Source organism: Rhineura floridana, chromosome 6, assembly GCF_030035675.1.
Source record: "Rhineura floridana isolate rRhiFlo1 chromosome 6, rRhiFlo1.hap2, whole genome shotgun sequence".
In the NCBI taxonomy this organism is placed as follows: Eukaryota; Metazoa; Chordata; class Lepidosauria; order Squamata; family Rhineuridae; genus Rhineura; species Rhineura floridana.
The window spans coordinates 25,511,605-25,530,016 of NC_084485.1; the positions used below are offsets into that span (position 1 = coordinate 25,511,605).

An 18,412-nucleotide genomic window follows, 5' to 3' on the forward strand; every position below is an offset into this window, starting at 1 on the left:
TTTTTAATAGTAAATTGCAGGCACAGGGGCCTGATCCAGGTCGTGTCAGGCCCAGGATGCGACTCAGGAACCAAACCAGAGGTTGTAGTTAATTCGTGTTTTATTAGAGTAATGTCCAACAAAGACTGCGCTTTCTCATGAAGCAATACAGGGATACAGGTCCTGCAACATTGGGAGAAAGTTGACAAAGCAAGGGGCTGCTTCCCGCCTGTTCTTTAAGAAGGGGCTAAACGGGCGCGCAACCTTTCGCTCCTCCTTAACTCCCCCTCAGGTACTGCCCGCCTTCCCCCCTTCTCTCCTGTCTTTTCAACCGTCTGCGTGTGCGTGGTGAGGGGGAAGGCATCACCTCCTCCTCTTCTGAAGTGTCCGATTCCCCTATGGGTGATAAAGAAGGAGCTGAGGGTAAACCATCTCTCTGCCTTTCTGCTGTGATCAGCCCTCCCTCTTGCTCTGAGCTGCGGAGAAGGGAGGACCTGGGAATGTCTGGGGGGGATTCTAAAACTTCAAGGCTCTCAGGCTCCCCGTTGCTAGGCGACCCTATCTCTGGCATGTCCTCTGTTTCGGCTTCGCTCCACAGAGGGTAAGTTCCTCCCTCCTCCCTCTGCCAGCCATTTGAATCCTCTTCTGACAACCCCCCAGGAGCCCAGCTCATCCTCCCGACAGGTCCGCACTCTGTAATGGGAGTCAGGGATGGATGAACCCTTTCCCACCCAACTGTGGTCCAGACCTGCCATTTGGATTGGGAGAGGGAGCTCCCACTGGATCTCTGTGCATGCTTACTCACTGGGAAGAGCCATCACTCAGTGGTAGTGTATCTGCCTTGCATGCAGAAGATTCCAGGTTCAATCCTGGTATCTCCAGGTACAGCTGGGAGAGACTCCTTACCTGAAACCCTGGAGAGCGCCTGCCAGTCTGTGTAGACAATATTGAGCTAGCTAGACAGACCATTGGGTCTGACTCTGGATAAGGTTCTACGTAATTCACCCTATTGCGTCCAGTGAGGTTTACCCCCAGGTAAGGTGCATCACACTGCACACCATTACAAATCTGACTGTTGGATTTTCAGAAAGCTAAGTCCCATTGAAGCCAGTGAGACTGACTTTTGAGTAAAAACGCACAGGGTCACGCCCTAGACAATCCATTAAACTAGATCACACACCTATAACTTACCTGTATACCCCCCCACCAGGTGGCTAACTTTAACTGGGAGGAGATTCAGCTTGGGAAAAGGCGGGAGGTTTAAACACCCCCACCCTGCCCAGCTCCGCTGCCCCAATCGAAATCGGACAACTTCCCGGGCGCTGTTTCCTTCCTTAAAGAAGTATGTGCGCCACGCGACAGTTCCACGACATCTACCATGCCTGTTTTGATTAGCCCTTCGCCTCTTTGGCTGGGCCGCCCCAAGCACGTCCTCCTCCACCTGACTTGTAAACTTACAGTGCAATCCTATACCTACTTACCTGGGAGTAAGTCCAACTACACGGGGCTTACTCCCGAGTATAGGGTCGCACTGTTACCGCACGCAAATTTTAGATCTTGGCGCAAAGCTCGGCGTCTCCCCCTAAGAAAAGGGGGGAATAGTTTGGCAAGGAGGACAGAGTGGAGAGAATAAAACGGGCAATGATCACATCCCGAGTCGCCGGGTTTGCAGGTGCCAAGGTCTCCTCGCTCGCCGTGGGAGGAGGATCTCGGCGAGATAATCCCGGACCGTTTCAGCTTCACAGGGAGGATTCCCCTGCCTTCATCCTAAATCCGGGAAAGTCACGTGATCCGGCCCACAACCTGCCAGCCCTGCCGCGACTTCCCCCGAGGGCCACCGCAACCGGCCCCACCCCGCGCTCTGCACTCCTCCCCTCCCTTCCAATTGGCCCCAGAGAAAAGTCCAGTGCCGGCCCCGGACCTATAATAAGCCTCGTTCCGGACCGTCTATGGCAGTTTCGCGCGGAAAGCCGGCGCCCAAAGTAGCATCCCTTTCCCTTTTAGAGGCTTTTTCTCTCTCTTGCCTCCGCGTCAGGATCTTGGTTCTTCCTTGCGATCGCCTGGAGGAAAGTCGATCCCTTGAAATCGGGTCTCCAGAGAGAAATCAACCGGTCGCATCGCAGCTCAGATTGCTGATAGGAAATCCTTCCCCGCGGCTAGATTGCGCTAAGGCCATCTCCTCCTCAGACGCACGAGTCGGCACGCTCCTGCTTGATCTCTTCCCCTCCATCGAGCTAGAGCCTTCTGCTGAGCAGTCTCTTTTTCTCCTTTTCCTTCTTGTATTTTTATCCAACCTGCTGTGGGCATATCCCACCTGGCTGCGCACGACGAGACCGGCCAGCTTCCTGCTGCACGCGGCTTTTAAGGTTAGGTCCCGCCTGTAGCCAAATACCACCAGCAGTCGGAGGTTTGGTTAGATTCCTCCACCAGAGAGAGACCCCAGTTGGTCGATTGCATGTTGATCTCCTCTCCCTGCAGTTCCACGCCACGTGCGGCTAGCTGGTCTCTCAGGTCCTCGCTAACGCTCCTTCGCCGCACGCAGAGAGATCCATCCCTGGCGTCATGAGCTCCCCCTTAAAGCGAGTCCCCCTGCTCAGCTCTCTCTTGAAGCGGCGAGGCCCTGGCAGCGCGCCCGTCCAGCAGCAGCTGCTGCCCACCTCGTCTGTGTGTGCCTTGCAGCCCAAGGAGGAGATGCCCGCTTGCCCCAGGCAGGCCCCCCACTCGCTTTCTGCCTTGCCTGGTCCCACCAAGTGGCCTCTGATGGGCAGCCTCTTGGACATCCTCTGGAAAGGGGGCCTCAAGAGACAGCACGAGACGCTGGTAAGTGACCTCCTAGTGTCCCACCCCCTGATCTTGACAGATCCGACTACACAGTCAATCCAAGGGATCCCTGAAACGATCATTCTTTGAACGAAGGCACTGAAACAGTCTCCGAACTCAGTGGTCCAGCATATGCTCTGCATGCAGTAAACCCCAGGTTTAGTCTTCCTGGCCATCTCCAATTAAACTTTGATAGCATCGCCAGTAGCATGGGAAAGATCTCTAGGAATCCTTGACTTAGGGTGCTTCCAGACAGCTGTTTATTGAGCAATCCTTCTGATTTCTTTGCAGGGAGGCTAGACAGTGTTGGCCATTCAATGAGCATTCATTCTAGTGCCTGTAAGGAGGTTAGATTATGTTGTGCCAAAGCAAGTATTATCCCACACTTTCCAGTGTGTTTTCCTGTCTTTTTCCTTCGGGCAAAAAGTCCACAATCTTGTGGGGAAGCAGATTGGTTGTGCAAGACCTCCCAATCAATTCTAATTGTACAACCTAAATTTGCCAGTATGTGATTGAATCCCCCCCCTGGAAATAGTGATAGTCTAAAAGCACCCCAAGAGCCAGTGTGGTGTAGTGGTTAGAGCAGCCTTTCCCAACCAGTGTGCTTCCAGATGTTGCTGGACTACAATTCCCATCTATCCTGACCATTGGCAATGCTGGCTGAGGCTGATGGGAGTTGTGGTCCAACAACATCTGGAGGCATACTGGTTGGGTAAGGCTGGGTTAGAGTGTTGGACTACAACCTGGGAGACCAGGGTTCGAATCCCCACATAGCCATGAAGCTCAGTGGGTGACCTTGGGCAGTCACCACCTGTCAGCCTCAGAGGAAGGCAATGGTAACCCCCCTCTGAATACTGCTTACCTTGAAAACCCTATTCATAGGATCACCATCAGCCAGGATTAGGGTTGCTAGGTTCAGGGCCTGAGACTGATCCTGTATCTTTAGGAGAAGAGAAAGTCAGCCAAGCGCAGGTGTTCTTGCAACACTGTGATGGGAAAAACCACAAGGTGGAGTTCTCCCTTCCACCTGCACAACTTTTAAAGATACAGAAGACCTCTTGGAGGCCGGGCCTAGCAACCAAGAGGTCTTCTGTATCTTTAAAAGTTGTGCAGGGGGGAGGGAGAATGTTTTTTCCTATTACAGTGTTGCAAAAACACTTGCACGTGGCTGACCTTCTCTTCTCCTAAAGATACTGGATCAGTCTCAGGCCCTGAACCTGGCAACCCTAGCCAGGATAGACTTGAAGGCAGTCCATTTCCTTTTAAGAAGCACCCATAGATGGATGGACTGATTCAGTATAAGGCAGCATCCTATTTCCAGGTGATACAAGAGATGTGCCTTTGGGATCCCTTGCAGTTCTAGAGGTGAATGATGCTGGATTGCAGATCTCTTAACCTTCTCTCGCATTGCAACCTGGGGTGAATCTCTGTAAGCACGCACATATATTGGCAGCTCGTATCCACTAGCTCCCCCTCTTTACCCTCTCCTTCCTTCTGTTGCAGGCTGATTACCACCGCAAGTTTGGCAAGATCTTCCGCATGAAGCTAGGGGCTTTTGACTCTGTGCACATCGGAGCACCCTGCTTGCTGGAGGCCCTTTACAGGAAAGAGAGTGCTTATCCACAGCGACTTGAGATCAAGCCCTGGAAAGCCTACCGGGACTACCGTAAAGAGGGCTATGGGCTGCTTATCCTGTAAGTGAGGATGGTATAAGGGGCATGCGTTGCTGGGGACAGAGCTCATGAGCAGTGAAGGAGGGCAGTCATAGCATCCTGCTGCAATCACTAGGCATCACAAAAGTTGCTAGGATTAGAGTGGCTTGCTGTTGCATTCCCAGTGATGTGAAGGGCAGAGGCTGAATGTCCCATGCTTATACATCTGTTTTTTGGGGGAAAGCCATGTTGATCCAAGATTAAATCAAGCAACTGCTCTTATTTGTTTTCTCATCCAATTTTATTTTTTAAAAAACACCTTTTGAGTCTCTCCTATGTTATTTGTGCCACGTATGCATGTTATTAAATAAAGAATTGTTCATGGAAAAGAAATCAAATAGCCATTCTGGCCTCTGGAAGTTTTACATTCATTATAGACCTGGTCGTAGCAAATGGGCCTGGAAGATGGATGTTTGCTCTGTGCCATTTTCCTAATTTAATTTGCACGTGCACACGCGCGCACACACACGCGCGTGCACATGCGTGTGCACACACACACGTGCGTGCACAGGCTGCTGGCAGGAAAGTGCAGATACCGCAGGAGGACATGTTTTTAGATCAAATGCACCATCTTGCCCACACTGCCATCTTTCAAATCGGAAGAGGAATGGAGATTGTGGGGAATGCTCTGTAAGATTGATTAAAGCATCACTTCAGAAAGCTAGCTAAAAAGTGATGGATTGGAGCATAAGGTCATTTTCACATTATCAGATTTAACTTGGGCATTTTCTGATCTTCTTTGGTATATATTAGCATTTGTCTGTAAATTGCATAAACCTAGCATTTGGCCAAAGGGCATCCATTTAATTTGCTTCTTTAGATTTCAACCATCAACATTTTCTGACATTTCCCATTAATTTCCCGTGTGTGTACACCCCCCTATGTTAACTTAAGTAGAAAATGTCAGCATTTGCAGAGTCTCTGGAACTTTGTATAGTAGACATATTTAAATGATCTCCTTTAATTTCCTTCTATTTTTCTTACACACAGAGAAGGGAAAGACTGGCAGCGAGTAAGAAGTGCATTTCAGAAAAAATTAATGAAGCCTACAGAAATTGTGAAGTTGGACACCAAAATCAATGAGGTATTCATAAAGACCTGAAGTTAATTTTATCCTTTAAATTATTAAAGCTGCAGTTTTATGCCCACATACCTGAGGATAACTCATTGAACACAGTAAGGCTTACTTCTGAGTAGACACATATAGTATTGAACTGTAATGCATCATGAAATCCAATACTGATCTGATTCAGATATAATTGAAGATTTTGAGCTACCTTGTTTGTGAATGGGCTGCTTTAGAATATGGGGAGTCAAGAAACTCTCTGCAAAAATCAGGAGTCCTTCCTAAATTTTACCAAATTGGAATACAGGTGGAGGAATCATATTGAATCATCCTTCTTATAAATTAAAAACTTTGCATGTGGAAACTGAGTATATTGGAGAGAGAGGACTAGATTAGAACTTTCTCCCTGATGTGTCAAGTTTCTATATGGAGGGTGGGTTTTTATAAAGGGAAGCATTCAAAATGCAATCCATTGCCTTCAGTTCCAAATGACTGAGTCCAGGAAGGACTATACCACTTGATTTTGATGAATGTGTGGCTCTATATTCAATCAGTTCCATCTGGGTGGTGTGTCTGTTCCTGCTTTTGAAACTTGCTGTGAATGGATTCTGGCAATCACATAAATGTTGGATGCCAAGTAGTGAACTTGCATTTGCCTATCAAGTGGCGGCTACATACTGCACCGTTCATTGTATCCTTTCAGACCCTCTTCTGCCACTTGATTTTTCTGCCACATGGCAACTGAAGTGGTCAGTGCACATTGAGGGGAGAAAAACTAAATGGACTGAATCCAGTTTGGAGGATGCAAGTGAAATCCTTTATTTCTTTCCAGGTCTTTTTTAAAAAATTCTCTGCTCTTTGACCTTCTCTTCTTAAAAGAGCATAATGAGTCTGTAGGACTGATCAAATTCTTTTTCATTTATGTACCCCTGGGTAGAAACAAGATTAACTTGTGTTACTTGAGGCATTACTCTTGGAAGTGGCTTCACTTGCTCTTGCCAACAAATCACAATGAAGATGCATTTGGGAGGCACATATTCAGGCTGTGAGCATGCTAGTTGCCTACAACAAAGTGTTTCCATTGGCCACACCTGGAGGGGGAACAGGTTGATCTACTGTTTGGTTGCAAAATCTCTGTGAAGTCAGTTTTAACAAACCCGCACTCAAGCTGCTCCCACCAGTTTTACAGTAAAAAGTGGTGGGTTTGACTAGCCTCATGTGCCTGTTTTCAGAAAAGAGAGGTGGAGGGGCACTGGAACCGGCAGAACAGTAAGTGTCTCTGTAACTTCAGTTTCACACTTTTACCTACTGCTGTGAGATGTTCCCTATTAGTGGCTGATGGATTTGAGATAAAAAAACTTTAAAGATGTGAGATGGAGCTAGTGAGTTGGCTAATAAGAGAATGAGGAATCCTTGGAATGGTCTGCAGACCTATCAATATGAACAAACAGGATTTTATATAAGCCTTGCCCACTACCTGTAGAACTTTGTCTTCCAGCATAAAATAAAAAAATACATTTCTATTCCACAGAACACCTCTACGGTTGTACTCAACTATGTATTATTCAGAGTAGTCCCATTGAAATTAATAACCCTAAGTTAGTCATTAACTAACTTCAATGGTTCTATTATGTTTGTGTGTATAGCTGTATAATTATATATAAAAATAAAGAACCATGTTTATTTTGCTTTTCATCACTATTCTAAATTTAATTCCCTTTGTAGGTCCTAGAAGATTTCATACATCAGATAGACACACTTTGTAACAAGAATGGAGAAATAGAAGATTTATATTCTGAACTGAACAAATGGTCATTTGAAAGTAAGTTTTCTTCTTGATGTGCAACCTGGAACTAGGTTGGCTGTTTTTTTCTCTCTGCATCCAACCCGGATGCCTGTGTGCAGGCTTCTTACATGCAAATAGGAACCCCAACTAATCATGCTGTTGCAAAACGAGCAGCTGTTTAGGAGAGGGCGGAGGCACAGCTTGTTGGTGTATCCCTGCCACCCTGCTTAGGTTGAACATGTGAAGGAGTTCACTTGATTACTCCCCAGAGTTCACCACAACCTATTATTATTATTATCATTATTATTATCTTTATTTGGGGATCAACGTCCATTAGAGGAGAAAAGAGCATGAGATTGAGTTCTGGGTGTGCAATGCCAAATCATGGTTTGGCATTGCATCTGAAACAAGCCATTGTGTTGAGTGTGGCTTAACTCTTGCTCCTCATCCCCAAACAAAATGGACTTTATATATATATATATCTTGTTGCTGTTGCCTTTCCCTTCAAACTCCTTCAGTTCTATATAAGAATATAAGTACCTTCAGATAAGGATCTTCGGCACTTTTTTGCTGGTACTATAAAGTGCCCCAAAGGCACTGCATCAATTGTAATGATGTTCTCTTAAATGATAGGTATTTGTCTGGTACTGTATGGGAAAAGATTTGGACTCCTGCAGCGGGACATCGGAGATGAAGGCTTGAACTTTATCAAGGCTGTAAAAACGGTATGAAGAAGTTACGCTCCAATCACATTAGCCGTTGTTGTTACTCAGTTTCTTATCTGCCCCTCACCATAAGGTCCCAGGAAAGGGAGAATTAAAATGCATTAAAAACATTAAAAATGGTTTAAAGCAAATTATAGTTGCAAGAATAGAGTGGGTCCTAATGTATGTGTGTGTACACATATCAACATGAATGTAGGAAGCAGCCTTTTGCTGGGTGAGTCCAATGGTACACATAAGTCAGCATATAGTCTGAAGGGTCTGTATGGGGATGGTGTCCAGCAACATCTGGAGGGCACCAGGCTGGAGAAGACTGATCTACACTGACCAACAGCAGTTCTCTTTGGTTTCAGACAGGAGTTTCTTTCTAACCCTACCTGTAGATACTGGGAACTGAGCCTGAGACCCTTTGCATGCAAAACGTATGCTCTCCCACTGAAGTGATAGTCTTTAGAAAATAGTCATTTTCTTATGTAATTATTGATAGGAATGGATTACTTGTGGCAGTATTGTAGGCAGGCACAATATTAAGTGGTAGGTCTTTTATATCTAGAATGAGAATGGGTAAAGATGCTCAGAAGCTGCATAAGTTCCATCAACCCAGTTTTTCGAAAAGAGCCATTTATGCTTAGTAGGATGGCTGTGATCTACCTCCACTGTCAGAGGCAGTATGCTTCTGAATACCAGTTGCTAGGAATTGCAAGTGTGGAGAGCACTGTTGCACTTGGGTCCCACTTGCAGGCTTCCCATAGGCATCTGGTTTGCCACTGTGAGAACAGGATACTGGACTAGATGGACCTTTAGCCTGGTCCAGCAGGGCTCTTCATATGTTCTTAACCAGATGCCTATGGGAAGCCTGTAAGCAGGAGCTGAGTGCACAGCGCTGTCCCCCACTTGCAGTTCCCAGGAACTGGTATCCAAAGGCAGACTGTATCAAACAGTGGAGGTAGAACATAGCCATCGTGGCTAGTATCCATTGATATGATTTGCCAAATTCATGTAGGCTAAGGCTTTCTTAAAGCCATCTTAGTTGGTGGCCATTACTTAGTTGGTGGCCATTACCACTCATGGAGTGAATTCCACAGTTGTGTGCTGTCTGAAGAAGTACAGTTGGTGCTAGACTAGATGAACTTGGCCTGATCCAACAGGGCTTTTCTTGTGTTAATAATGGCCATTGAGAAATAGAGACGAGGAGTGGAGAATTCTTGGCCCTCCAGATGTTACTGAACTACAACGCCCATCAGCTCTAGCAAGCTTGGCCAATGGCCAGGGATGGTAGGAGCTGTAGCTCAGCAACATCTGGAGGGCCAAAGGTTCCCCACACCTGATCAACATCCTTGGTCTTCAGATGTTGCGTTGGGATCCACAAGTGTGTCGTGACTTGACACAAGGTGTTTGCACCAGTGAGCATTGGTTTAAATGAAATAGTTCTTTCCCTATGTGAGATTTCGAACGAATGGGTTTTGGCTCGTTACTGTGTGCTCACAATAGAAAGCAACTTATTTTAACTGAAGGCTAAATTACACTTCTCTGTTATAATAAAAGGCTTGGTTCCTGTTCTTTATCTAGTGTATACAGTAGTTTGTTTCATTTGAATAATGGAGTTCATCTGTTGATTATATATTACAGATGATGTGTACATTTGGGAAGATGATGGTGACCCCAGTTGAACTCCACAAAAGCCTGAATACTAAAGTTTGGCAGGCTCATACAAAGGCATGGGACAATATCTTTAAGACAGGTAACTGAACACATCTGGAGGGCAGTGCCTGCATTTTATGAAATAAGCTTTATATCTTAAATTTAGCAACCGCTCCCTCCATCTTCTGAATGGGAGGGAATGTTGAACCTAGTCCAACACAGGAGAATATGTTTGTTCTTCAGTGTAGCATTTCTAGATCATGTCACCATACTGAAGGGTCCAGTTAGTTGGGATTCTGTGCTACATTTGGACTATTAATGATTCTTGATACATATTTGAATTCTGCGCAGTGGAGCTTATGGCTGCATTCCTGGAGTTAGCTCACTTTATTTTCTACAACGACCCTGTGAGGTAGGTTAGGCTAAGAGATGGTGATTTGCCTAAGCCTCCCCATTAAGCTCCATGGCTGAACAAAGGATTGAACCCAGGCCTTCCTGGTCCAAGTCTAGTATACTTCCTTCCAAAAAACCTGCACTGACTTACTAGACTGCCTGTTTAGCTTTCTCTTAGATACACATTCTGAAGTCTAGAACTGAATTGCTTTTCCTTGCTCTTAGTTATGGGCAGACTTCAGGCTTGGTGAGGGGTCCTGATGTGTTCGTTACTAGAACCCTGAGATCCACTAATTGAATCCAGGCGCAAAAGACAAACATGTAATAATAATGAATGCAGAGCATTCATTCAAGTTGGGTGAGTGCCAGAACTGAATAGAGCTCCTAGTCCTTTCATGCAATAATCCATTCCTCGTTACCAAGCATTCTTTCAATATCATTTAGGATGAGGAGGAAGGAGGCACTTTTTAGCTGCCATTGTTAAACAATAGGGAGTCTGAAATTCTTGTTAATCTACTACGGATCAACCAGAGATCTACGAGCAGATCCAGATCTACCTTTTGCCTCCCCCTGGTTTGTGTTGCTTGAGTTCCCCGGGGAAGCCTCAAAAGCTATGGTAGAATAGCTGAATTATGACAAATCGGAAGTCAATATTTTTATATATATTTTTTCCTTTTTTTATTGTATTAGTTATTGATTTGTGTTATTTTCTTTTTGTATTGTTTTGGTTTCGAAAATTTGAATAAAAATTAATTGAAAAAAAAAAAGCTATGGTAGAATAGACCGGTGAGCAAAGCCAAATTTGCCTTCAGATTGCTTGGCTATTCTGTCTCAGATAGTCGACACTCAGTCTAGTCTTCAGATGTTTCCTAAATTTGTATTCCAAGCTTCCACTGAAGGAGCCCAGGATTGCATTTCTATAACCTCACAACAGAGGCAGGTTAAGCTAAAAGGGAGCGACCTAGCCAAGATTAATCTGGGAGCTTCATAACTGATCAGGGAATTGAACCTTGTCTTCCCACATTTTAGATGTGTCCCCATGCCTCTTTTTGCAAGCTGGTGTGTATGGTGGGGTGGGGTAGGGGGTAGAGGCTGTTCCCATATTGTAGCATTTCAAACTTCAGGTGGGTGGCTAACATATTTGAATGTTCTTCCATACAAAAAAAACACCAAACCCTGCACATAGAAAACTAGCCTGCCTGGGTAAAGCCTAGGGTTGGACCATTGTCCCTGACAGCTAGCTTTCTGTGTGCAGGGAATTTCTTACCTGGAGGAGGATTCAAACACCTGAGGCCCATAAGCATAGGTTTTGTTTGCTCAATACTTTCTCTCTTTCCTCCCTCAGTGAAATGTTCTATTGACAGCAGGCTGAAGAAACATTCTGCCAACCCCACTGAGGATTTCCTCTGCGACATTTACTTTGGGAGTCAGCTTTCAAAGAAAGAGCTATATGCTGCCATCACAGAGCTCCAGATTGCCGGAGTTGAAACGGTAAATCCTAGCTTACTTTTCTGTATTTGCGATGAGGATTCCCTGACAGTCGCCTATCTAAAAAGTTGGATGCCTTCCTTTTTCTGGTCCGACAACTAGTGCTGTGCCAAACCGTCATTCCCCCCCCTGGGAAAATCTTCACTCCCTATGAAACAGGTGTTCTTGTTTCTGTCTCTTTCTCAAGGAATTGGACACACACACACACACACGGAAGAGGAGGCAGGCTGTGCTTGCTTACCTTAGTAGGTGGCCAAGGGCCCTTTTTGTTTTTGGTACACAAAGAGGGATGGGAAACTTGTAGCCCTCCAGTTTTGTAATGTACGGAAACCAACAGTGTATAATGAATATAAATATATTCTGACTGTGAAAGGTTCTTCTTCTTGTTGTAGCTCATTACTCATGTTAACGTAGCAGTCTAGAGTGAGCTCAGTAAACATCTCCTGCTGTTTCACAGACTGCCAACAGTTTACTCTGGGCTCTCTACAACATCTCATGCAACCCACACGTCCAGGTAAAGCTGTTTGAGGAAATACAGAGTGTGGTCTCGGCTGGGGAGAACCCAAATGCTGAACATCTGAAGAAAATGCCCTATTTAAAGGCCTGCCTGAAAGAATCTATGAGGTAAAATTCTGCATGTAACATGAAAATAAACAGTTTTGCCTCTCTCACTCTGGTCACACCCACACCATTCATTTAAAGCACCGTTGTACCACTTTAACAGTCATGGCTTTCACCAAAAAATCCTGGGAACTGTAGTTTCTCAAGGGTGCTGGGAACTGTAGCTTTGTGCAGGAGCCTGCTAAAAACTCTCAGCATCCTTAGCAAATTACAGTTCCCAGGATTCTTTGGGGGAAGCCATGACTGCTTAAAGTGGTATAAAGAGTGCTTTAATGCATAGTGTGGGTGTGACATTAATGTGCTGTAATAGGTTAAATGTTTTTCAAGCAAGTGTTCCTATAAGCAGTCAGGGTTGTATTCAACTAAGTCCTACTCAGAGTAGGTTCATTGAAATTAATCAACCTAAGTTAGTCATGTATGTTATGTACTTATTAAATTTACTGGGAGGAAGGGTGGAATATAGATCTGATAAATAAATACCCCATCTTTCCTTCCAGAAGGAGCCCATGGTGGCAAACAAGCAACAAAACACTAAAAGCATCTATAAAACTTATTAACTTCAGTGGGTCTACTCTGAGTAGGACTAGGATTTAATACCACCCTCCATGCTCATCTCTGAAGAGAGATTCAAGGATTGTACAGTAATACCTCAGTTAATGAAGTACATGGGATCCTGGACATTACTTCTTTAACAGAAACTTTGGTACCAGAGGTAGGAATAACATGAAAAGAAAAGGGATAGTTTCCTATCACACAAAAAAGAAGAGCAGTTCTACATATTTCAGCAAAACTAACAGTATGCATGTCTGAAATGAAACAACCAGGTCAAGTAAGCCTTGCATACAAACCACTTGAAGGCTTCTTCCAAAACGCATCTAGGGATGCCTGCCTTGCCATTTTTCTTTTATCATGTAGCCTCTTGCTGCAGCAATCTAAAGCTTTGAGCACAATTCTCCTCTCTGTACACTCCAGCAGGCAGGCAAGGGGCAGCTACCCTCTCTCTCTCCTACGCTGGAGCAGATGCGTCTGCAGCAAACAGTGCCTCCAGGGCATCCAAACCATTGTTTACTGCAGAGGTGCCTGCGCCACCTGGCAAGAAGCGCCATTCCAGCCACATATGAGAGAGCTGCCTGCCGCAGCCACAGCTTAGTAGACAAGGAGCCACATTCTGACTATGCACCCCATGCACCCAAAAAAAGACTTTGTTAAAAGGAGCTTCTTTCCTGGAGGGTTTGTTATCTGAAGTATTATTGTTTTGGTAGATCAGGCCAAAGCTGCATCTAACCCAGCACTCTCGGGGCCACACTCTGAGTTCGAGGAGAGCCTCTAGTTCCTCCATCAGTGGGTGGCTCCCCTCCTCTTCCTGTGTCAGGGATGGGGAGCCTGTGGCCATCCTCATGTTGTTGGACTACAGCTTCTGTTGTTCCTGACCATTTGCCATGCGGGCTAGGGCTGATGGGAGTTGGGAGTCCAAAAACATCTAGAGGGCCACAGGCTGCCCATCCCTGCCTTGTGTATTTCTGACAGTCATGGGGGTAAGTGGTCTTATTGGAGGAGGAGGAGGAGAGGACCATGATGGTGGTGCTGGAAGCAGCCACCACTGTAATTGCCCACAATGCCTAAGGGTAGTGGTAGTCGTGCTCCGGGACGTTGTAGCTGCCTGCAATGGTGGCCACCCCATGTTCATTGGAGGGCTTGAAATAGCGGTTCAGGGTAACACCATTAGCAGTAATGGGCCATCTACAGCTGACCGAGGATACTGCCTGCTGGCATCCGATATCTAGCACTTGGTGAGGTCTTAATGCTTATTACATTTATATTCCGCCACTCTTCTATCATGGAACATGGGGTCTCCCTGGGATCCCATACCAGCTGAGCTTCAGCAAAGATGCTGCATCACATACCTTCAGGATATAGCACCAAGATACCTCTGAAAAGCACCCAAACAGAGAATGATGATCACATAAATGCCCTCATTGTTTGTCCTCATCTTTGGGTAAACTGAGTCTGGAATATGGAGGGTTTATTTGGCCAGCTTTGCTAATAGCCACTGATGATGATATGGGAATGCCCTATATAATTAAGCCTTCAAAGCCCACACACAAGATTTGAACTCTCAAAGCCAGCCCAGTTTTATTACCCGAAGATGGCTGAGAAAGAATGGCTTGGCTAAGACCATCTAATGAATTCATGGCAGATATGACATTTGAACTGGGAACTTCCTATCTTGTGCATTCTTAGTTGATACCATGATGCCATCATTTGGCTCCTGGTAGATCTGTCTTTCAAATATAGTAAATGCATGTACCATTTTTGCTGTAGGATAACACCATCTGTGCCATTTACCACTCGGACCCTAGATGAAGAAACAGTCCTTGGAGACTATGCTCTTCCTAAAGGGGTGAGTATAATGCCCACCACCAAAATTAACTTCAGATACAGCCCTATTCCAAATAGCATTGAACTCGCTGGTACATTGGTGATGCTTTCTTTGTAAGCGTGGGGAGAATTGGGAGGTTGTTTGGCATGGCTAAGCTGTCATGTGATGGAGTCATTGCTTTTTGCACAGGTTGAGCATAGCATTGTAGTTGTACAGTCACTTTTCAAACATGTCGAACTCTCAAAAGAGCAGGTCTTCTCTCCTTCATATGATTGTACAATGGGGATGCCATCAAGTACACAATTAAGTAACTCCAGTGGAATATGAGCACCATAAGCTGCATTCAGCAATCAGTTACTTTGACAACATGAGATGTATGGGAAATGGAGCATGGCTTACTATTCATGTTGATTTACAGTGTGGGTCAGTTTGATTTAATTTCTGAAAGGAGAGGTGCCTGAGCCCAGCCTTGCCTAGAAAATGCACCTTATCTTAAGTTTTCTATGTGTTTTTTTCCTGACATAGCTCCCGTGCCTTTAATACTGGCAGACAGAAGTTCAGTCAGTGTAGTTTTTTTCCAACATGGAAACATGCACCTGTTGAATTTCTGCCTGTTGTGCTGTTAAGGGAGCAGGACTGGAACTGAAAATAGGGTGCAAACAGGCCTCATGGCCTCTGGAACAAATTAAGCCCTGTGCGACTCACAGTTCCACCTTGTGTATTTACATGTTTAAAGCACACTTAAAAAATTTGCAGGGAAGAAAATATTTTGTATTTTCTACCCCAAATTGGCTCTGAAGGCAAATTCACTGACAAAATTAAGGTTGCACTTGCTTATTTTTTAAAAAAGCCGCCTGGAAATAAATCCCAACTTGGAGCATGTTTTGGGGATTCTTTGGTTTTTTTTAAAAAAAATGTCTCCTGGCTGTTGCTCAGTGCTCTTTTCTCTTACCGATGAAGCATGACAGCCTTTGATGCAACACCGAGGCTCTGTCAAGAGAAAACAGCTTTGCTTGATCTGCAATCCTTTTTCCATTAGCAAAACATGACTTGATGTTCTGGCTTCATAAAACTGCACCCAGCTGACCTTTTCTCCCCTGGCTTCCCCCCCATGCTATTTTTTATGTTTACAGACGGTGTTGATGATCAACAGTCATGCTCTGGGATGCAATGAAGAATACTTCAGTGACTGGAGTCAATTTAAGCCAGAGCGTTGGCTCCAGAAAAATATAAATCCTTTTGCTCATGTTCCATTTGGGATTGGAAAAAGGATGTGTGTCGGACGCCGCTTGGCAGAGCTGCAGCTGCAATTAGCTCTCTGTTGGGTATGCTTGTCCCAGTGCCACATAATCTTGATTAAATAAGTTCACATTATAGGGAGGGGGGTATTTGTTCAGTTACATTCTGCCCTTCATCACAAGATCCCAGGGTGGGTTCCATATATAAAATAAAATATTAAAATATTTTGTACACCGCCCAGAGAGCTATTAGCTATGGGCGGTTTATAAATGAAACTAACTAACTAACTAAATAAATAAAATACTATGGGTGGTATCCAGTTGCATTGTACTTGGATTAGACCCATGGACATGAGGGACTCAAGTTGATTATTTCCAGTAGGTCTACCCTGAGGAAGTCTAGGGCCACATTCACACCATACATTTATTCCACTTTAAACTATCTTGGCTTCCCCCAAAGGATTCTGGAAAGTTAATTTGTGAAGGGTGCTGAGACTATGAGACCCCTATTCCCCTCACAGAGCTACAATTCTCAAGAGTTCTCTGACTGCCAGAGGGATTAACTGCTCTGGGAATTGTAGCTCTGTGAGGGGAATAAGCGTCTCCTAACAACTCTCAGGACCCTTCACAAATTACACCTCCCAAGATTCTTTCAGAGAGCCAGGAATAATAGTGGAATAAATGTATGAGATGAATGCTGCCTAGCATTGGATACAAGCCCATATAACAGAGGTGGGGAATTGTTAGGTCTCCCAACTCCCATGTGCCATTTTGACAGGTGGACGGGTCTGTTCACCTGTCAATCACCTGACATCACAAGGAGAGGTTAGCCACCCTATGCTAAACTTGGGATGGACTGTCCTCTTGCCATTGCTAATAGCAAGGCTGTGCTTTGACTTTGAAGCTATCTTTTGAGGATCAGACTAAACCTTGGTTATGAGTTGGGGACACTCAGATGAATTCCCTCCTGGGGGTGCTCACTATGATTAGTTTGAGATACCCTGGTTTGAGTCTTCCATCTTTTCATTACAGCTCATCCGGAAATATCAGATTGTAGCAACTGATGACAAGCCAGTGGAAGCCCTGCACTTGGGGATCCTCATCCCCAATCGAGAACTTCCCATCGCCTTCAGAAGACGATAAAGGTAAATAAAGCTGTCCCTTTTGTAGGGTTCTGTGGCCCCATGCTGCTTCCCAGAAAATGGCACTGTAATTTATTCATTGCATTTATGTCCCATCTTTTTCTCCAAGGAGCTCAAGGTGGTGTACAAGGTTATCCTGTCCCCTCATTTAATCCTCACAACAACCCTGTGAGGCAAGTTAGGTTGAAAGGCCCATGTTCACCCAGTGAGTTTCATGGCTGAGTAGGGATTTGAAACCTGGTCTTCCAGGTCCTAATCCAACATCCTAACCACCACACCACACTGGTTAATGGATTAAGGTGTTCTCCCTTACTGACTCACTTTGTGTTTCTGAAAGTATGGCTGTGCCTGAGCTTTACAGAGCTGCCTGAAGAGCTATGCGAGATCTAGAAATGTGCATCCACCTTCTCAGGAGACATTGGCCAATAAGAGACTTCTTCTTGTCCACTTCATCCGTTTCTACAGTACCCTGAACATTGCAACACCACCCTACCTTCTTTGCTGTTAGGCTATACAGTGAAACTATCAACTGAGCAAGATTTGGCTTTGCATTTAACTATCCTCCTAGAGCCAGCATGGGCAACATTTGGGCCACTGACAATACTCAAGGCACTAGGAGCTTCTGGCTAATTCTAGTTTCTATATATTTTAAGTTCCTAGTCCTCATAATTTCAGAGAATTGCTCAGAAGAGCCAAAGTAAGCCAAGAGAAAGTTACCACCCAGACTGCATTTCAAACCATGTTAACCACATGGATCTGGGCCATGACAAATTTCCAGTAACCACTGCGCAGGATCCATCTCTGAATATATTAGTTGGACTAGTAAGATACCTGATTACTTGAATGTAGCATAGGAGCTGAAGAGCGAGATTCTTTGAACACTCAGTCATGTTTGAATAGACATAACCTTACAGTATAAGTTTCTATCGAGTTCACTGAAGCAAGTCCCCAGTGATATGAATGGAATCTGTTCTAGCATGGTCATGTCACCTTTTTTCCAGAAGTGAAGAATAAATAATTCTCTTTTCTCTCTTCCTCTCCCCACACCAGATACTTTTTGAAGGAAAACAGTGGACTGCTGCTTTTTCTGCAGAGTTGAATGCTTGGAGCCCCAACTCCTTCAGCAACCAGTGGCTAGGCATGTTTTGAGCTGTGTGCTGTGGATGGGGAGAGAAGAAGGGCCATATGACGCTAGCTTTGACTTTGCTTTAGGGGGCAAATCCATCAAGCCAATAAGTGCACCTGAGCAAGCTTTGAATACCGCAATGAAAGCTGAAACTGGACCGGCCTGTGTTTATAACGGTGTGAAGCAGGAAAATGGCAAGGTGAAAAAGACTGGTGGAAGACAGTAGATCTTTACACACAGGCCAGGCAAAAATCCATTTCTGTTCCCTTGCCAACATGTAATCCACTGGTCTTAGCTT

At 45.0% G+C, this 18,412-nt stretch overlaps 1 protein-coding gene across 5 annotated transcripts; it reads left to right on the forward strand.

Moving 5' to 3' along the window:
• Positions 1-297: 297 nt before the first annotated feature.
• On the forward strand, positions 298-18,156 carry LOC133387115 (1,25-dihydroxyvitamin D(3) 24-hydroxylase, mitochondrial). Of its 5 annotated transcripts, none has more exons than XM_061631223.1 (13): positions 298-402; positions 2,458-2,799; positions 4,303-4,493; positions 5,502-5,595; positions 7,303-7,399; positions 7,997-8,088; positions 9,715-9,826; positions 11,465-11,610; positions 12,065-12,231; positions 14,551-14,629; positions 15,742-15,933; positions 16,879-16,991; positions 18,039-18,156. In XM_061631223.1, the coding sequence occupies exons 2-12, from the start codon at positions 2,542-2,544 to the stop codon at positions 16,987-16,989; spliced, it is 1,539 nt and encodes a 512-aa protein (XP_061487207.1). In that variant the 5' UTR covers positions 298-402; positions 2,458-2,541; the 3' UTR covers positions 16,990-16,991; positions 18,039-18,156. The 5 variants fall into 5 exon arrangements, with proteins under 5 accessions (XP_061487207.1, XP_061487208.1, XP_061487211.1 ...); XM_061631224.1 differs by lacking the exon at positions 298-402 and adding an exon at positions 431-580; XM_061631227.1 differs by lacking the exons at positions 298-402; positions 2,458-2,799 and adding an exon at positions 432-580.
• The last annotated feature ends 256 nt before the right edge of the window (positions 18,157-18,412 follow it).

Excerpts from the sequence above, each read along its gene's own strand:
- LOC133387115 (XM_061631223.1), top strand. The coding sequence starts at position 2,542 with ATGAGCTCCCCCTTAAAGCGAGTCCCCCTGCTCAGCTCTCTCTTGAAG. Across the intron at positions 4,494-5,501 it reads GGCTATGGGCTGCTTATCCT|AGAAGGGAAAGACTGGCAGC; the intron begins GTAAGTGAGGAT and ends TCTTACACACAG. Across the intron at positions 14,630-15,741 it reads ACTATGCTCTTCCTAAAGGG|ACGGTGTTGATGATCAACAG; the intron begins GTGAGTATAATG and ends TTATGTTTACAG.